This window comes from Stigmatopora nigra, chromosome 8, assembly GCF_051989575.1.
Source record: "Stigmatopora nigra isolate UIUO_SnigA chromosome 8, RoL_Snig_1.1, whole genome shotgun sequence".
Classification (NCBI taxonomy): domain Eukaryota; kingdom Metazoa; phylum Chordata; class Actinopteri; order Syngnathiformes; family Syngnathidae; genus Stigmatopora; species Stigmatopora nigra.
The window spans coordinates 7555843-7575175 of NC_135515.1; the positions used below are offsets into that span (position 1 = coordinate 7555843).

Below are 19333 nucleotides of genomic sequence, written 5' to 3' on the forward strand. Positions count from 1 at the left end.
GAACACATGACTATACTTTACTTCTTGGTCCCGATGTGGGTGTGGAATCCCTTTAAATACAGTTTGAGTAAAACACTAATGCTTTGATGAAAGAACACTCATATTGTGTCATGTGTCATGACTTTTTTCTTTTGAGGCCGTTGCGCAAAATGACCTTTGCTTGTATTAGTCAGCTATGGACAGGATAGTATATAAATAAGCCATAGAGCTTATGTTATTTTGTGTACACCAGTACTTCATTTGATTATTTCATTTTTTAACATTTTTTCAGCTATATTTGAAAACATCTCTGTACTTTTTTACTGTCAAATTGGCAAAGACAGAGGTCAAGTCAACGGTGAGGTCTTATAAGGTGGGAAAGAACCCGAAACAAAAACATTGGAGAGTGTTGGGTTTATTGAAGACTACATTTTTCTTACTTGTTAACCCATCATTGCACCTTGCAAACTTAATGAATGACTTTTGCAGGAGGTAAAATCTACATTCCTAGTAATAATATGTATCAATTGCACTGAAGGACAATGTGTGCCCTGAGTTGTAAAAAAATAATAATGTTGTATTGTATATTAGCAGCTGCAGAGATGAGAGAGGGGTTTTCTTCATATTCACTGAGCTGAAATATATCATATTGCACCTAAGGATATGTTTTCATCTTGTGTCATGATCCACTTCAGATTGACAAGGTGCCATTGTGCAAGGCATGAATGTAGCTTCCTGGCTTCACTTACAAAGACAAAAATCCTATCATAAGGCTTCAAATAATGAATGTAGTTTCCAATCTAGACAAAAAAGAAAAAGTGTGCAAGAATGCATGTATTGCACCGCCATCTATTGGCAAAATCATATATACTACTTTAAACAAATGAGCAAAAATGTCATCATAAAGTGAACCCAGGAAGTAGATGTTATAACGTTTGACATGCCACCTGAAAGCTCTCTACTGGATCTTTATATTTTATTTTTCAATGGCCATGTTGTTATTGGACAGTACTAATACAACAGAATTTAACGGTACCAGCAGGAGTCACCGATTTAGAAATCTTATTGGTGCATTTTCTTTAGTCTTCTATCCACTGATCGATCTCTACGTTCATCGTTATTTGCTGTGATATTTAAACAACCAAAAATGACGGAACGTGGAGCCCGGCATTCCTTTACCTTTCCATGGAGAGCAGATCTATTACTCCGGACAGGACGATCGTTTTTTCCCGTGGGATTCACGGCAGAATTGAAAGAAATTGCCTTTTTGGCTGCACCTGCCGTGAGTAAACACAAACATTAATATATTACAATGAACTCATAATTAATAATAAAAAATATAAGGCTGCTTATATATAAATAATGAGACTTTTTATTATTATTTGCATTCAACCAGGTTCACATACTACTTTTTTCCACACACAAAAATGCAAAATGAAATGCAGTTAAAGTGAAAAATGCAAAATATTTGGCCTTTTTTGTGAGCTAAATTATTTTTTTTTAAATTATTTTTCATTTATTTTATATTTTAATCTAACCTTCAGTACATAATCACTATGGACTTGACATATATACTTGACATTTGACCCTAGAATTTGACCTCTGAGGCTTTGACATAATTTTTGAACGCATGAATGAATGGCAATGGACAAAGCCTATCCTTTTTTTTAATGCCCAAAAAAATCTTCCACTTTACAGTGTCTGGCTCATCTCATGACACTTTCTATAAGTTTTGTCAGCACCATTTTCTGTGGCCATTTGGGAAGAGTGGAGCTGGATGCCGTATCCCTTGCCATAGCAGTAAGTTTCACGTTAAACACCATTTGTCTGATATAAGTGATGATACGGATAATTTGACTTTTTATTTTATTTTCTTACTCACAGGTGGTGAATATTACAGGCATATCGATTGGTGCTGGGCTGTCCTCAGCATGTGATACTTTGATTTCTCAGGTAGGAGAAGTTAATGCACATAAAAAGCATCACTACTTCTAAAGGCTGTCTTTTGTAGTGACTGATTTAATGTCAGATTTATGGGGGTGGCAATCTCTTGAGAGTTGGAGTGATCCTACAAAAGGCAATCCTCATTCTCATCCTGGCCTGTTTTCCTTGTTGGGCCTTACTCATCAACACAGAGTCTATTCTCTTAGCTTTTGGACAAGAACCAGAGGTTGCCAGGTGGGTGGATTCTTTCTTTTTTTCTCTATATTAAACCTTTTTTTTCCAATGAGTCTGTTTATTTCAATTTTTCTCTTTCCAGGATATCCCAGTTGTACATTAAGATCTTCATGCCTGCACTACCTGTGAGTGTTAGACAGAATAAGAGAACAGAAACTCAATTTTAAATAATTTATAATCTTGGTGATGTAATGCAAGAGATGAATTAAATATTCTAAATTGGTCATCTTTCATAGAGCGCACTTTGGCTCCAAAAGGTTTTCCTTAAAAATATAGACTTTACACCCGGTCTATTCTTCCTCTACTATTTCCCATTTTCACCTCCAATTGTGGAATTTGTAGTAAGAGTAAACATTTTGCTATTTTATATTCATCATATCTTTCATTACAGGCTACATTTATGTATGAACTGCTAGCCAGATACTTGCAAAATCAGGTAACATCTGATGCTCCTCTGCTGAGGTACCTTTGGAAGCCGTGAAATAATCTCGATTGTCTTTTTCAGGGAATCATTTGGCCTCAAGTGATCACAGGCTTTGTGGCCAATCTCCTCAACGCCCTCATAAACTACATTGTTCTCTATGCATTAAACATGGGAGTCGTGTAAGTACTGAGCATTGAAATTGCTTTGCCTTGGATCAAACTTTTCTTTTTTTTTCACTTTGGCTTTACAGGCAAATGTTACATGGCAAATTTGCATCTTTTCAATTATTTGACTTAGAGAAAAAAACAAACAGAGGTTACTGCCACAAACTATTTTCATTCTCTACCATAAATTGCCAGGAGGAATTGAAAGCCAATAGTAATTCAATAGAGAGCAGTTATTTTGTAGTCAGAATTTTGATTTGGTTAGCTACAAAATGCAGAATTATAAATTCAAATGTCATAGTCAAGTTTGTTGGAATGCTCATACCCTAAAGACTTTGATATCTGCATGCCGAGAAAGACATAGGCTTTGCATTGGTGACATTTACCATTGGTTAATTTGACCCACCTCTCCATTGCAGCGGTTCTGCTCTCGCCAACACTGTGTCACAGTTATCCATGGCTGGCATCCTGTATGTTTACATCCTTTGGAGACGTCTTCACAAAGGGACCTGGGCAGGTGAGTGCAACATACTGTAGTAGAATGTTGTAGAAATTAATATACAATGTTAATTTCTTTAAGATGTTTTACTCTGACTTCAAATGAGACTTAAAAGGAAAAGATACATATATGCACACATACATATTCATATAGGTGCACTTTATGGTGAAGCTTTCAATCTCTTTATACTTGTATATTGACAATAAATGCTTTCAATTCAATATATGTATGCATATGTGTGTGAGTTAATATAAACCTTGTACACATTCTTGAACTCTCACCACAGGTTGGTCGATAGAATGCCTGCAGGACTGGGGCTCATTTATCCACCTGGCAATCCCCAGCATGGTGATGATGTGTGTTGAGTGGTGGGCTTTTGAGATTGCCATCTTTTTAGCAGGTACCCTTAATTAAGCAACAAATTAAATGGAGTCCTTTACAGAAAAAAAAAGCACATTTTCCCTTGGGACAGGTCTAGTAAGTGAAGTGGAACTCGGAGCTCAGTCAGTCATCTATCAACTCTCCAATATTGCCTTTATGGTGACTAAAATACATTGTTTTATTACTTCATGGTGATGAGTGACTAGTGATGTTGTATGTTGCTGTCTGTCAGTTTCCTTTAGGTTTTAGTGTGGCAGGCACTGTAAGAGTGGGAAATGCACTGGGAGCAGGAAACACCCAGCTAGCCAAGTTGTCTGCAAAACTATCAGTGTTCTGTGCAGGTTAGCCCGACTGTAGACTCAAATTGGTCATTATCCGTTTCCTAAAGAACGTAAAACTAAATACTCTCTCCGACAGTGTCAGTCTCCATATGTTTTGCCATCATCATGGGGAGCCTGAGGAATTACGTTGCTTACATCTTCACCGATGACGAGTGAGTATATCATTAACAAGTTACCTTATTGTAGATTCAAAAACCTTTTTTCACGTGCTTGAAACTGGCAGAGAAATCCTGACCCTGCCTAACTTATTCTTGTAGATATTAACTCTGAATGCGCCTGGTAGTTGCATTGAGTTATGACTGGCTCACTAATAAACTGCAAAATATGAGTTAAAAAAAATTATCAATCTTTTGGAATGTGTAACAGACAAATCCGACAATTGGTTGCCGAGGTGATGAAGTTCTACGCTCCATTCATGCTAATGGAGGCCACTTCAGTAAGCATGTTTACCAAAGTCAACAGTGAATTATGAATTTGCCAGTGCGTACGAATCATCGATTATGTTTTTTGCAGGCGGCTGCCGGAGGGGTTATCAGGGGAACGGGAACACAGAAGGTCGGGGCAATTTCCAGCGTTGTGGGTTACTTTGGAGTGTGTCTACCTGTTGGAGTTTCCTTGATGTTTGCAGCCAAATTAGGAATTAGAGGTATGGGATTTCCATTTGGATTATTTTCACATTCTTAGCTTGATTTATTGCTTTGTTGTTTGCAGGCTTGTGGACCGGTTTCTGTTCCTCTGTGTCACTGCAGAGTTGCTTCCTGATTGCTTACTTGGCAATAATGAACTGGGATAAAGTTACACTTGAGGTAATGCTTTTGAGATCATTTCACAGAATGTTATTATTATTCATAATTTCTTTTTGTCCAGGCTCAGCTTAGAGCTGGTGTGAACAGGAGTTCAGGTACATCGCAGTTTTATTCATTCAATTTGCAAAATCAAATCGGCATGTTAAATACAAGATCATGTGCAGAATAAATGGATGGCTATTGGTGACTAACCTCTGACCCCTGTCTATTCCACCTGAAGACCACCAGGAAGAAAGCGACACCAACACGTCGGACATGGAGTTGGCCGACGAGGACGTGGCAGTTGGAGTGACCGCTGTGAGCCAATATCGCCTCCGAAGGAATTTAATTCTGCGGCGAGGCTTCGTCCTGGTCGTCATGATCTTTATCCTCGCTGCCGGAATCGTGCTCAACCTGCTCCTGAGCAACCTGGTTACGTGATTTGACATCCTTTCATATGCATGAGATTGATCAGACTGACATTTTAGCAATAATTGTACAATTTGTACTTTCCAGCTTTATTTGGGAAGTTTTCATGTCGATTAAGTGGCCATAAATGATGTTGGAGCCAAAACTACAGTATTTCTGGACTGTAAAGGCACATGAAAATACTTTTTTCCAAAGTTTGACAGTGTGCCTTATGTATTAATATTAGTTGTGCTTAATGACTTTGACCCCACTTTATTGTAGCATAACTGTTTTCTACCATAATTACACTGTTAATAGCTGGAGAAGAAATGACAAATGCAGTATATTAAGAGCTGCAATTATAAATCATTTTCAGCATAATATTGATTAATATATATTTATATATATATATTTCAATCGCAAATCAGTATTTGTCACAAAAACAATATTATGTAATTAATTCTATTTAGAACATTGATATACTACTACCCAGGCAAAAACCATAGTAACAATAATAATACATGATAATAGCATAAAGTGCACATCATCTGAATATTGCACTGAGTTTCTTCTTTCTCAAATGCTCCTTGATTGGAAAAAATTAAAATGTGCTTATTTTAAATTGTCGAATTAAATCTACACTGTATTGTTGTAATATTGTACAAATTATCTTAACTTTAAATATAAAACAATTAGTACATAAATAGAGAGCTTGTCATATTTATGTATTAATTCATACTTTATACCATAAAATATGCCACGTGTTTTTGTATTTAAAGTTATGATAATTTGTACAATATTACAACAATACAACACTGTGTAGATTGAATTTAACAAGTTAAAATAATGAGCACATTTTAATTTCTTCCAATCAAGGAGCCTTAGACCTTGACCATGACCATTTAATCATGAACGTGTGCTATTACCCCAGTCCGTTGCAGTCAGATTACTTTTAGAGGGCGGGGCCTCTGGCAGAGGTACCAGAAAGTACACACAAGTGCCCATTACCATTAGAGCGATGGCAGCCAATAAGACAAAACCTCGTCTGAGCAGCAGCTGGCTCCGGGGTAGAAGGTCAGCATTCTCCTGCCGCTGTGGGTCCGTGTTGGCCTCCCATGTGACGGGCTGATACTCTTCCTGTTCGGCCACGTGTGTATTTTTTTGGGCACGCTTCACCGCCTGGGAAAAACAAAACAGGAGAAAATGTTGCTTCTGTTGCAATTACAAATGCTGACTAGTACACAAATTCATTGAATCCATGGGTTGCTGGGAATGTGCAGATAACTTTGTTCAATGATGTGGTACTTTAGACCTGCTTCTCATATCTTTGATGAGATTTCCTTCAAGTCAAAACAAGTACAAGATTGACAGTAATGGGAGTATATGGAATAAAATACTATAGTACATTTGAAGTACACATATAGGACATATACATTCAGTGGATAGTTGTTTTGTAGGAACACTACACGTATAAATGCGGTGGGAAAATGGTACAGTGGTGCAATATATAATTAAATCAAAGAAAAATGCATCAAGAAGTCAAAGCAAAATCAAATTGAGTGCAGTTTCCCCCGGCTGTTATAACAACACAATGACGACGATTACCTCCTCTGTCATTTTCTCCCAGTCTAGCCGAAAGATGACAATGATGAAAAAAGTGGACTGCAAGATGACGCATATCAAAATCCCCAGCCAGAAACCTTTGAGCATAAAAGAAAAAGACAAACTTAGTTTTTCATGAATTATATGGTTAAGTTAACAGCATGTTCTTGTAAATTATATCATAAATATTAATTGAGAGGGAACAAAGCACCAAAATGAGAATAATAGTTTCATTTCATTACCCATAATTCGGAGCTTTGCTACAAACATGAGTGTAACACCCAATGTGAGCCCGATGCCGTAGTAGCCGATAAAGTTAGCCACGGCTGGAATTTTCGGTTTTCCTGCTCCCAAGAAGATGCCCGTGCACACACACTGACGAGGCCGAAAACAACAGGTATTGATTAATTTTAATCAGTCTGATTGATTAATGTACACAAGACTCACCACAAGACCATCAAAAAACTGAAGGAAGCAGTATCCATACATCAATTGGGACACCAGATTGACGATCTTCCTGTAATAATAGTGTTTACTCCATAAAATATCCTGAATAAATATATTGCTATTTTATTTACTTACAGTTTAACACCATACAAAAACAACCACAAGTATAATCTTAGGTCAACAAAATAAGTTTCAAGGAAACGTGCTTTGGAAGTCCAAATTTAAAGATCAAAAAATTGCTAATAATGTTGCAATATGATTTTTATAATGCATAAATAAAGGTTTTAATTCAGAACCAGCTTGTGTGGAATGGAGGAATGGTTTGTGTTTAAGTTCAGAGGTTGCCCAGTACCTATATGAATGAAGTAGTGTCCACTCACTGATCAGAAGTGAAGATGTAGCCAATCACTGATTTGCTGGCACCAAGCACGATACCTTCAACAACTGCAAATGCACCTGAAGACAATACACATACACACACACTCTAATATTCCAAGTGGTATTGACAAAAAGACAAATATAGCACAAAACTGTGAGGTATTCTTCAAAGAAAGTCATTTTTTTGTTAAAATAAACTTAATATTATAAGGGCTAAGTAATTCCAATCAGTAATTGTAATGGTTTTCTTTATAAAGATTGAAAATGCCTTTTTATAGGAATAAAGAATTATATTGCAACTCTTTTTAAATAATTGTGTCTATATATTTACCTCCTTTGACCTTTTAACCAAAAGCTATCATTTTTTTCCATCTTATTCATTCATTTTTTATCCAAAGCCCCTATTTACAAGGTTAAATGGAACTCAAATGTTACCTGCAAGGGTGAGGGACACCTTGCAAGCCAAGATGGCCCTGCTTGTGTCTCCTGCCCCAAGGGCGTTTCCCACCCGAGCGCAAGCAGCTGCCTGGATACCGAAAGGGAACTATGAAGAGGAAACAGTGTTTTTTGGTTATATAAACAAACATGTAGGCCAAATAAACACATATAACTGATGCAATATACCATGTAAGCCAGCAATGTCACCATCATCACCGCATGCTGAGCGGCAAGCTCATCATCACTCAACATACCTAAAGGGCAAAATGACACAACATCATTATTGCAAAACCAAACAGTTTCTATAAGATGTAAGTAAGCAGCTTGCTTGCAGAATTGCAGTAGTTACCAGCAAAGAATCCCCCAAACTCATAGACCCACCACTCAAAACACTTCATGAGCATGCTTGGAACGGCTAGCCTCATGTAGGACCCCCATTCCTGCAAAGATTCCACTGACCAGCCTGTTGAAGAAGACAATTAGACTGGTTAAAAAAAAATGAGTATGGGGGCTTAATGGGGTCACCACATTCTTACCTCCCCATGTTGACATGTGTAGTTTCTTCAAACGAATATAAGCAAACAGTAGAAAACAGATGAAAACATGAGAGCAAGCGTTGACAATTGCTGATCCACTGTAGACAGAAATTCACTTTTTTTTTTTACCAAGTACAATATGACAGCTTTCTTTCTTCAATTCAAATCCACTTACGTCACCCCTAAATCGAGCCAGTGTAAAAAGACATAATTCATCAGCAAGTTGGCAACATTTGCCATGGCTGCAGTGTACATTTGTGGAAGGATGATACCCTAAAATACAAAATGAATGAATGAAATATCTTAACTTGAGTTTTAGAACCTATTGTGACATCTCTGTAGTTACCTGGTTCTGTAAATAGGACACTTGAAGATTATGCAGAAACATTGCCTGAAAAACCAGGCCACAATATGTCTTAATTTAACACTCAAATGCAGATAAATGTTGCAACTCACTGGCACGGCTGGAAGGAAGGCAATGATGTACAGATGTGCTATTCTGAAAAAAAAAGATGAACCTTCAGAAATACCAAGCACTAAAGCAGCTCTGTGGTGAGTGGGTTGTTACCGGGTGACTTTAGGGTCCTGACCCATAAGCAGTAGGAGGCTCTGGGCATTGAGAAGGAGACCCCAGCAGGGGAGACAGAACAAGAGCAGAATGACAACACTTCGCTGAAGGATCACTCCCACGCGCAGCAGGTTTTTACCACCAAAAGTCTATTGTGGACATGCTTTGGGTTATTTGAGGAGATATTTGTATCTCCACATGAAGTTTTTTTTAATACCTGGGAGACCAATGTATCACAAGCAAGACTGAGACCATATCCGGTTGCTGCCGTGGTGACGTTAATGGTCTGAAATGGACATGCACGTGATGTTGATTCTATTCTTGCAAATGGATGCAATGTTTTCCTAAGAGTGACTTTGGCACATTCCCCAGACAAACATTTATAATAACAAGAGAGAGTGCCGACCCATTTTTTTTTAATTAAAGAGGAGACAAGCACTTACAGCAGAGGCTAATCCAAAACCAGCCATCACCTCTTTGCCCAAACGTCCGCAAAACATGGTGACCACAAAGGGAAGAAGATAATTGAGGAGTCGGGAGAGCAACTGAAAAACATGAAATATATATTTTTAAAATGATGAAAAGATTTGTGATTTATTTTATTCACTAGGGAGTGCGCGTTGGATTTAAAGTATTTATTTTAGTGTACTACAAGGCCCTTAATCACATTTCATTCATTAGAATACACTTCTACTATATGGTTTTAATTGATCTTGGATTTTGAATTTAAAGTATTTATTTTAGTGTACTACAAGGCCCTTAATCACCTTTCATTCATAACAATACAGTCTTCTGCATTCTAATTTTAATTGATGTTTTGATTTAGTTGAAACTAAGATTGCATTTTCTAGCTATTGCATTTTTAGTAAGATTAGACTGTATGTTTATTGTATTTATCTTTAATTATACTGTGTTCATTTCAAGTACAACAGCCAAAGTTTTTACATATGTAATTATTATACATTCATATTTTTTCTTTAGATAATTCAGGTGGTTAAAGCTTTATGTACAATTGTATACCTTGATGTGAAGCTGCAAATTATCCACATTTTTTTTTAAAAAAGGATAAATAACTCTATGGCAGGGTATTATTATACACATGGTCAATGTCCAGATATTTGGAATGATCTGTTAATAAAGACAATTTCCAATCTTACCAGAGGCCCGGTCATCCTTAAGATTTGGTACATTTCCTCTCTGTGGCTTAGAGACATCTTGAGACAGCTCGGCCAGCAAAAGACCATCTTGTTGCCCGATCTCCCCGCCATGTCTTCTTCTACAACTCACATTCAGGTACACTTCTCTCTGAGGTTTGCCATCTCTTGTTGTCACATCAAAAGTCACTTCCAGGATGTCGGGGAGAATGGAGCCAGTGCTTGTTGCTTGCTTTCTTTGGAGCCCCACCAAGTGCAGCTGAAATAACTCAGATTGATGAAAGAGCACATGTTGCAATCCAAACAATCTATCACAAATGTTGAAAATTGTGCTTTTTAAACGTTTAATTCTGCTGAGGAAGGAAGACATTTCCAAAAGGAAAGATTTAGCTATTATGAGGTGAGAGTATCTATTTTGTAAAGAGTGTAGTTATAGTGCAAGATGCAGTTTTAGAAAGGTTAACTCTTTCAGAGAAAGTGGACATCTAATAGCATTAGTTTAACTCATTCACCGCCAGCTGAGATCACAGAATGTGTTGTGATAGTTAGTAAAAGAGGAAATTTGATATTTAACACATCTGTTGACAGCAATAGACGTCCAATCCATTTTAATGGGGAGTGGCTGTAAGCGATTGAAACCAGGGACGATTGGACGCCATGTAATTGGTACGTATAGCATCGTCAATGACACTGAAAAAGTTGAATGTAAATTCATAAATCGAGAGGATAAAGCAGGGCCTGGGAATCAGTCTATTATTAAAACTTTTTTTATGACTTGTTGAGGCAATAAGATTAACATTTTTAATGGGATTATTTGTATTATAATGTATTTTTTCTATTATTGCTAGATTTCTTATTTTAAAGTGGGAGGGCAAAAGACTTGAGTGGTTAGGCATTTCATTATCTTGGTTCTTTTCACTCAATATAAGACATTTTGTACAAAATAGAAACAACCAAAAAAATAAAAACATACAGTGACCTTGTAGTTAGCTACACACAGAAAAATTGTGATCAACTTTCAAAGTCTCACTTCCACAGTGATCTTGACGATAAATGATTGCTGAAGTTTCATCTCGTCTTCATCAGTCCAGCATGTTAAGACTCGGAAGAGTGGTATTGATGCTTGTCACGTTGGACTCGAGCAGCAGTGGCGAATTCTCGGGCGGAGGCAAGAGAAAATGTAGGCAAGCGCCCAGCACCAGCAGGCCCAGCGCTGTAACTATAGTGACGCCTCGTCGGAAAACCAGTTGGGAAACGGAGAGGTGCCTGGCGTCCTCCATATTTGCACGGCTTTCCTTTGACTTTGGAGAAGAAAAAAATCAACCATGACTTCATTGGAATCCTTTTTCCTTTTCTAAATAAGCAGTATACTATAGTATCATCCATCCATTTGATCAGTATTCCTTTTCAGGTAGTTTAGAGCCGAGTCTGAGCTATGTGAATTTTTGACTTACATTGTGCTGGAGTTGGATCTGGTCTCCACTGTGGTTGATAGCAGCAGTCCTCGTGTTCAGCAATGCCACGTTCATCTTTGTCTTGGCTCGCTTTAGCGCCTGAATTTGGCAAAGACAATCAACTCATGAGTACACGCCTTATCGAAGAACCCAAATTTTCAACACTTGCACCTCCTCCGTGATGCCCTTCCAGTTGAATTTGGTTATGAGCACAATGTAGAAGATGGATTGCAGAACCACGCAGATGAAAAGCCCCAGCCAGAAACCTGCGAGGAGAAACAAGTGAAACGCTGAAAGACACTTTCATCAAGTTTGTGTCAAAACAAACCTTCAGTGAAATACCTAATATGTCCAATTTGGCGAAATACATCAGAGCAACACCAATTGGACAGCCGATGAAATAGTAGCCAATGAAGTTAACCATCGCCGCAATCTTTTGCCTTCCCATTCCCATTAAGATGCCAGTGGATTGACACTGGAAGGTGTGGAGGGAGAAAAAAAGTGACCAGTGGCTTGTGTACTTTTAAAAAATACATTTCAAATACATTTGGTCCTTTAAAGTATTTGTGACGCACCACTAGGCCATCAAATATCTGTAAGAAGCAGTAAATGGTCATCAAAGGAGACAGCAAGTTGATGATCTTTCTGAAAAAAACTAATTTGTGAGGGAAAACTCTTTTTTTCAGCATAATTGACAGTGCGGTCCAAACAAACACATACAGACACACTTTCCTCATAAAATGATAGCTCTTCTACGATTACATTTAGAGTGAGATTAGCAAAGATACTCACGGATCAGAAGTAAAGAGGAAGCCAACGACGGACTTGGTGGATGCGAGCACGGTGCCCTGAATGACAGCTAAGGCAGCTGCACCAAAAGAAAGAAAACACATGATGTTGACCGCTGACACTGGCAGCAGGAAAGCAGCTTCTGACCTGAAAGAATGAATGCAACCTTGCTGGTAAGGCGCGCTCCTGCTGTGTCACCTGCACCCAGGGCATTGCCAACTCGAGCGCATGTGGCCGTCTGAATACCAACCGGCACCTGTTTGGATGACATTTTTGCAGTTTTGCAGTGGCTTCGGTGTATGAAAAACAAAATGAGCAAACGTCCTCACTATACCATGTAGTTTAAATTTGCCACTGTTATAAAAGCATGATGGACAGCCAGCTGTTCTTTACCAAGCATACCTGTCACATAGAAACAAAAAGACAGCAATATTCAATATTTTACATAGTATTAATAATGACTGTGAGATCATTTTGAGGGCAGTAAGAATTAAAAAAAAAACATTAAATCAATGCTTCTCAAAGTTAAGTACGAATGGTCAAGTTAAATGAATTAAACATTCAAACAACCTTTCTTAATCCTTGACAGTGCATTTAAAGAAAAAAATAAAAATATTTAATTTATGTATATATACATACATGTATATGTACACATATATACATATATTTGTGTATATATACACGTATACTTATACACACAACCATGACCATATAAACATGCACGTATGTATGTATATATATATTTTTACCAGCAAAAAAGCCCCCGAATTCAAATATCCACCATTCGAAGCAGGTCATGAGTGTGCTGGGTATGGCCAGTTTCATGAAGGAGCCCCATTCCTGCAGTGACTCCACAGACCAACCTTCAGGGGGCAGGAGACAAACATTTATGGAGAAACTCACCACTCACAGAATTAGGTACACTCCTGTAGCATCTGCCTATTGCTATGACAATTTCTAATCGTTCACACCAGTGAGCATTACTGTGACAATAAAATCTGAAATCTTAACGTGTGGATATGAGTGATTGTACATCACCTCCCCATGTGGATTTATGCAGTTTCTTCCAGCAGATGTAAGCAAAAAGGAATCCACAGATGTAGATTTCTGACAGGGTGCTGGCTGCCGCAGAGCCGCTGAATTTAAATATCAAAAATATTTATGCCAAAAGTTATACAGTAGGATCTGTGCATGTTTTTTTTACTCACTACAACCCCAAATCCAGCACGTTAATGAAGATGTAGTTGGTCAGCAAGTTTGCCACATTTGCCAGGGCAGCAGCATACATCTGTGGTACTATGATACCCTTGAATAATAACAGGAAAATTAAAAATACATTGGCCACTCATCATCTAGGACATTTCAGATTCTAGGGTCAATTGCTGGACCTCATTTGTTAAAATACAGTAAAATGAATGAATAAATGACACAGTTTGCTGTCTCACTGATGTTAGTGGACTTATTGACACAACATACTTAACTTGCATCTCAAATGACCAGTGGACATGTTTTAATATCTTGTATAAAATAGTGTGGAGTGTTTGAGACAGTGAGAGAGTGAGAGTGTTGTTCTTGTTGTTTTTTTTTTCCCATTGCACTTTGAAGCAGTCAATTTTCAGCCCCCTGATAACGCTTCCTAGTAACAAATGACCATGGAAAAACCAGAAAATCTTTAGTAGAGTCGACAAATTACAATTTCCGAAACTACGGCACGTCATCAAATTCTACTGCCAAAACCCCCTTAACATTATAGCCTAATCCAAGAGGAGAAAATGGCCCTAAAAATTGTAGCATCCAACAACAATGGTTGACTTTCAGTGTTGTTTTTTTCCTGACTCATTTTGTGGGCCTTCTTGTAATTGGCCTGGAAACTCAATTCCATATCCCTAAGGTATACTGACTATATTGAATTTTATTTACTGTACATTGACTTCGTGTTCTGCAATGGGTATTGTATATGGGTCAAGTGGTTACAATTTGGTGGTAGGAGTCATTATGGATATGGAATTTCGTAAAAGGACCTTTAAGTTGTTTCTTTATATCTCACTTGATGACAAAATAATGACAAACGAGGCAATATGACCAAAGTGGTGGCTCACCTGATTCTGTAGGTAAGACGTCTGAAGGTGATACAGGAACATTGCCTAATTGAAAGACATATAGTGACACATTTAAGATTTGCATTAGCCATATTACTCACTTGAATAGAAGAAAAACCTACGGGTATTGCCGGGAGATACGCAGTTATATACACCTGTGCAATTCTGTAATAACAAAGTCTATTGTGAGGATATGGAGGCATGCTGATGCGTCAGTGGTGCTGTGGCGTTACTTACTGAGCGACCTCGGGGTCCTGGCCCATGAGCAGTAGGAGTCTCTGGGAGTTGAGAAGCAGACCCCAGCAGGGCAGACAGAAGAGCAGCAGGATGATGATGCCTCGCTGCATGATCACGCCAACGCGTAGCAGGTTTTTTCCGCCAAAAGTCTGTTGCACGTCGTTTTTATTTAGAATTCAAGGTCAGAAACAAGGAACATCATTGTGTAAGTGGGTTTTCCCAAACCTGAGCCACCAAAGTATCAATCGCAAAGCCTAAACCCAAACCTGTTGCTGCTGTGGTCACATTAATGGTCTACAAAAGAAAGACAACAAACAGCAATTGATTAAACTTCTTAAGGGTGATTAGGGTCACACACTGATTGAATCACTATGTTACTCTGTGAAAAGCACATCTTACTTATCTTCTGTGAAAGGCCTTTTTAAAAGGGTGAAAGCCACTCGAGCGACCGCTCAAGTAGTTGTTGTTGTTCTTGTAGACACTCATTTTAAAGTACATAAATTTGAGAACCAATCTTCTTGACAGTGGGGAGCAATTTAGGAATTTTTTCACTAGGAAATGTTTTTCTTTAGAAATTGGCAAAAATTGTCATTTTGTACATCATTGTCACCCATTTTTATTTGAAACTAAAAACATATGATGGCTTTTATGCCCTAAAGAAAAAAAATATGGACCATTTTCTTTAAGAAAGATGTTTTTTTGGCATTACAAGATTTTTTTAGGGAAACAAAGTACTTTTTTTTCAGAATAGCATACTGGAGAATGCCATTCCTGACTTACAGCAGAGGCCAATCCATAGCCAGCCATCACCTCGTTGTTGAGGCGTCCACAAAACACGGTCACCACAAACTGGAGCAGATAACTGAGGATTCGTGTGAGCAACTAGGACAAAAAGCTGGTTAGGGGACCCCCTCGACTGCATGGCAAAGCAAAGAATTATGACCTTACCAGGGGCCCCATCATCCTCAGGAGGTGGTAAATCTCCTCTCTGAGGGGCACTGGGAGTTTGCGACGTATCCAGCTGCAGAAGAATATCTTGTCACTGGCTACTTCCTCCATGTTTGTTTGTGTGTGGAGCACGGAGACTGGCTTTCTCTCGAGTAGTCGTTAGACGCTGTAACTGGGTGCACGTCTTGTTATGCAAACCTCAAAGGTTACTAATTAATCCCAAGGAGGCTAAGCATTTTGTCGGCGTGCCAAACCAGCAGAGTAGTAGCAGCAGCAGCTTTATCTTGAGACACTTAACGATCATTGTATTCTAGTGCAGATTAGAATCTAGTTGATTGGCTAAATACAATGTCTGTGTGTAAAGCTTACTGTGTAAAGCATTTTAAGTTGGCTTTGAAAGTGTTACATAAGTAAAGTTGTTTTTTTCTGCAAATACCTACTGGGTAAAGATAATGTTTGAAAACAAAAAGTTAAAAAGTGACTAAAAGTTTTGTATTGTATTCTTAAGGTAAAATTAATGTACTGTTTAACTAGTACATGCAGCAAAATTCAGATTTGATACACTTTGAACAATTCAGCATAACCTGAATCTCCCAAAAGCATAGCTATGGACATTTTGGGCAACCAAATCAGAGTGGATGAACGAGCAGACATCTCAGTGATAGCCTTAACGGTCACTTATTGAAGTTAACTGTGCAAGTTGTCAGTGATGCTGTTAATGTGCAATGAGCCGCTGTCTTAATTCATCAGGAAACATGTCTGAGTCCACTACCGTCCCTAATTCGACATCCTCTTTGACACTGCACAGCAAAACACAAAAATTTCAACCACTTTTAATTTTCTGAACCGCTTCTCCTCTCAATAGTCACAGGGGGTGCCAGCCAATCGCAGGGTACCAGGAAACAGAACCATGAGTGTTCAACTAGGCTAATCTGCATAATTTTGGAATGTGGGAGGAAACCATAGTGGCCAGAGAAAACCCACACAAGCCCAGGGAGAACATGCAAACTCCACATAGCAAGACCGACCTAGCATCGAACCCAGGAATGGAAAACTGTGAGGCCGACACTCATCCACCGGGCTGCCCTCAACTTTAAATTTAAATATAATTCAGGGTACCTGGTTTATTAGCAAGGCAGTAATATTTGAAGAAATACTACACAAACGACCTGCTCCATTCAATCTATGGACAATTCTCATACATCTTTTTCTTATCACTTTAAGGCTGGCCTTTCGAAATGCCGTTTTAAATTTTTCAAATACAGAAGATGATTGCATATTGCAAAGGTGAAGAAGCAACCGGCGTCGAGTGACAGCTACACATCATTTCCACGTCTGGCTTATTGAAAATTATGACGCACTCATCCCACTCCCATCGAAAGGCGTCCAGCTTTGCTGCCGCAAATGCGATATCGCGCCGCCTGAGGATCATTATTTTCCTCACAGGTGGCTGTAAAATGCACAAAATGATTTCCATGCGTGACCGAAGGTGGTCTCTCGCTTCGCCTGATTGGGTCTTGTTGAGATATGCTCCAAAAAGGGCCCTGAAGCCCTCCTCGGGGAGAATCTCATTTTCAATGGATGGCCGCAAATGTTTGACGGCGCACGAGGCAGGTTGTCATCTCGCCCGTTAGCACAATATCAAGTAAACAAGGGTCCAAATATGGAGCCGCCCTTGTGTCTCCATGGAAACAGAAACACTGCAAAGTGTAAAGTCGACATTCCAAATAAAAAAGAAAAAAGTCACTCTTTAAAGAAAAAAAAGAAGTTGGATAATCAGGTACACGATTGATCCGAGTACATCACCCTTCTAATCATCCCACGTTGCCATGACAAAAACCTTGTGGTCTCATTTGTCACAAGAAAAAGCAAAAAACTCACATATACTCTATTGTATACTAAAGCTACATCATGGAAAATATGGTAAGTCACAAAAATGTCACAATAAATGCTTTCATCTTTGGTATGAGAGATTCACTGACAGCATTTTAATAATAATAGTAATGGAGAGGGAAATAAAGCCAAAGAGCAGTCACGTCCAAACAGAGCATTGTGACATTGAGTGGAAATGATACCTTGGCTTAGTGCAAAACGACATCACATCCACTGGTGGCATGTTGTCTTTGACGTGCAACGAGTGTGACAAGCCCCAAGAGTTCCCAGCTTCAAATCAATTAATCAAGTGTCACATGGTTGCAATGTGCACCAGGCAGCTTCCCATATTTGGATCTGCCACTTTTTATTTGCTCGTACTCAGTGACTAGCTTTCTTTTTTTCCCCCCTCAGCTTATTCACAGCATTCATGGAGCGGATTAGTACCTAAAAATAGAATTAACTCACAGCAGACATTTAAGTTACTGTAACATTTTTTTTAAATGCATGATATCTGTATAAAGGGAAGTGTTGAAAGCATGACCACAAGTTGAGTAATTGGCAGTTACTCCTTTAGTCTGATTTTGCCAGTTTTTGTTGTCCTGGCCTGCCCCACCCTGCGAGGCAGTCCATTTTTCATTTTAACAATACAAAGACTACAATAACTTTAACATGTAATGATGTGGCATTATTTAAAATACAGAAAAATTTAGGATTTTAAAACAAAATAAGACTTTAGAGCCGCACAAATGGAGACCTATTTCGCAGATACCTGCCCACCCCCTAATTTCGTGTGCCAGATGTGGACCCCAGACCTTGAGTTTGACACCTGTGTTAAAGTTGTAGTTAATTAGGCTCCCTTATTAGTCCTAAAAAGGTTTTAGATTTCAACTTTGACTCACCCAAGTGCTGTTCATGAGTTTTCTTATAATAATTTACAAGCTACTGGAACTAGCCAGCTTGGTGTTGCAGAATCTTCTTTGGATGGATTTATTGCACTAATGATCCAAATCTGAAAATATGAAACATAAGACAAAATGTTAATGAAGTAACACAAACAGACACAAAAAAAATGGGGATAAAAATTCTATAAGTCAAGTACAGGTTATATTTCATTGAATATTCATGATTTCCTCATGATACATCACATTCCTGGGAGTATTGCTGCTTTTTACAACATCAAAGACAGGCTTAAAAAAAGTCTATACTCATTTGCCAAGTTTTTAGGATCTGAAAAAAATGCACCAGGAGAAAAATAATGTGCAAAATTTGAACACATGACTAATAACAATAAGACACCATTAGAAGCAAAATGATTTTAAGTTGTTGCCGATGTCAAGCAGGCTGATTAGAATGTGTTAAATAATAATAATTAAGGGTTTCACAGGACGCCAACACATTTATTTTCTTGTTACTTGTCCTCATGTGAAGGGAAATAACAAAAAGCTTAGTTAATTTGTGGTTTAAAAATCTTCAATGTCCTTTATTCATAAAACAAGTGTAGCCAACACGACAATTTCTTGTTCACCATTACAACTATTTTCTGTAGACAATTTGATTTTTGAGCATAGAGAATTGTCACCATGAGGTGCAAACAGCAACAATTTTGCATCCTTAATGCGAAATAACATTTGTGAATACATCACAGTGTA

At 38.3% G+C, this 19333-nt stretch overlaps 3 protein-coding genes across 3 annotated transcripts; 1 reads left to right on the plus strand and 2 right to left on the minus strand.

The window, feature by feature from the left end:
- Positions 1–889: 889 nt before the first annotated feature.
- slc47a3 (solute carrier family 47 member 3) lies at positions 890–5912 on the plus strand. Its single transcript, XM_077722122.1, has 17 exons — positions 890–1261; positions 1678–1779; positions 1864–1932; positions 2009–2157; positions 2240–2282; positions 2549–2593; positions 2663–2760; positions 3165–3262; positions 3531–3644; positions 3717–3784; positions 3858–3966; positions 4043–4118; positions 4333–4402; positions 4480–4612; positions 4678–4772; positions 4834–4867; positions 4993–5912. The coding sequence occupies exons 1-17, from the start codon at positions 1127–1129 to the stop codon at positions 5190–5192; spliced, it is 1638 nt and encodes a 545-aa protein (XP_077578248.1). The 5' UTR covers positions 890–1126; the 3' UTR covers positions 5193–5912.
- LOC144200165 (multidrug and toxin extrusion protein 1-like) lies at positions 5860–10588 on the minus strand. Its single transcript, XM_077722121.1, has 16 exons — positions 10286–10588; positions 9572–9673; positions 9346–9414; positions 9129–9277; positions 9017–9059; positions 8907–8951; positions 8736–8833; positions 8561–8658; positions 8374–8487; positions 8211–8278; positions 8022–8130; positions 7589–7664; positions 7209–7278; positions 7004–7136; positions 6765–6859; positions 5860–6338 (listed from the first exon to the last, which is right to left on the minus strand). The coding sequence occupies exons 1-16, from the start codon at positions 10394–10396 to the stop codon at positions 6066–6068; spliced, it is 1653 nt and encodes a 550-aa protein (XP_077578247.1). The 5' UTR covers positions 10397–10588; the 3' UTR covers positions 5860–6065.
- A 453-nt stretch (positions 10589–11041) lies between these two features.
- On the minus strand, positions 11042–16161 carry LOC144200167 (multidrug and toxin extrusion protein 1-like). Its single transcript, XM_077722123.1, has 17 exons — positions 15810–16161; positions 15642–15743; positions 15087–15155; positions 14862–15010; positions 14747–14789; positions 14625–14669; positions 13734–13831; positions 13564–13661; positions 13275–13388; positions 12860–12927; positions 12673–12781; positions 12529–12604; positions 12312–12381; positions 12079–12211; positions 11908–12002; positions 11737–11835; positions 11042–11583 (listed from the first exon to the last, which is right to left on the minus strand). Exons 1-17 carry the CDS (start codon positions 15918–15920, stop codon positions 11365–11367), a joined length of 1698 nt encoding a protein of 565 aa, XP_077578249.1. The 5' UTR covers positions 15921–16161; the 3' UTR covers positions 11042–11364.
- Positions 16162–19333: the final 3172 nt, after the last annotated feature.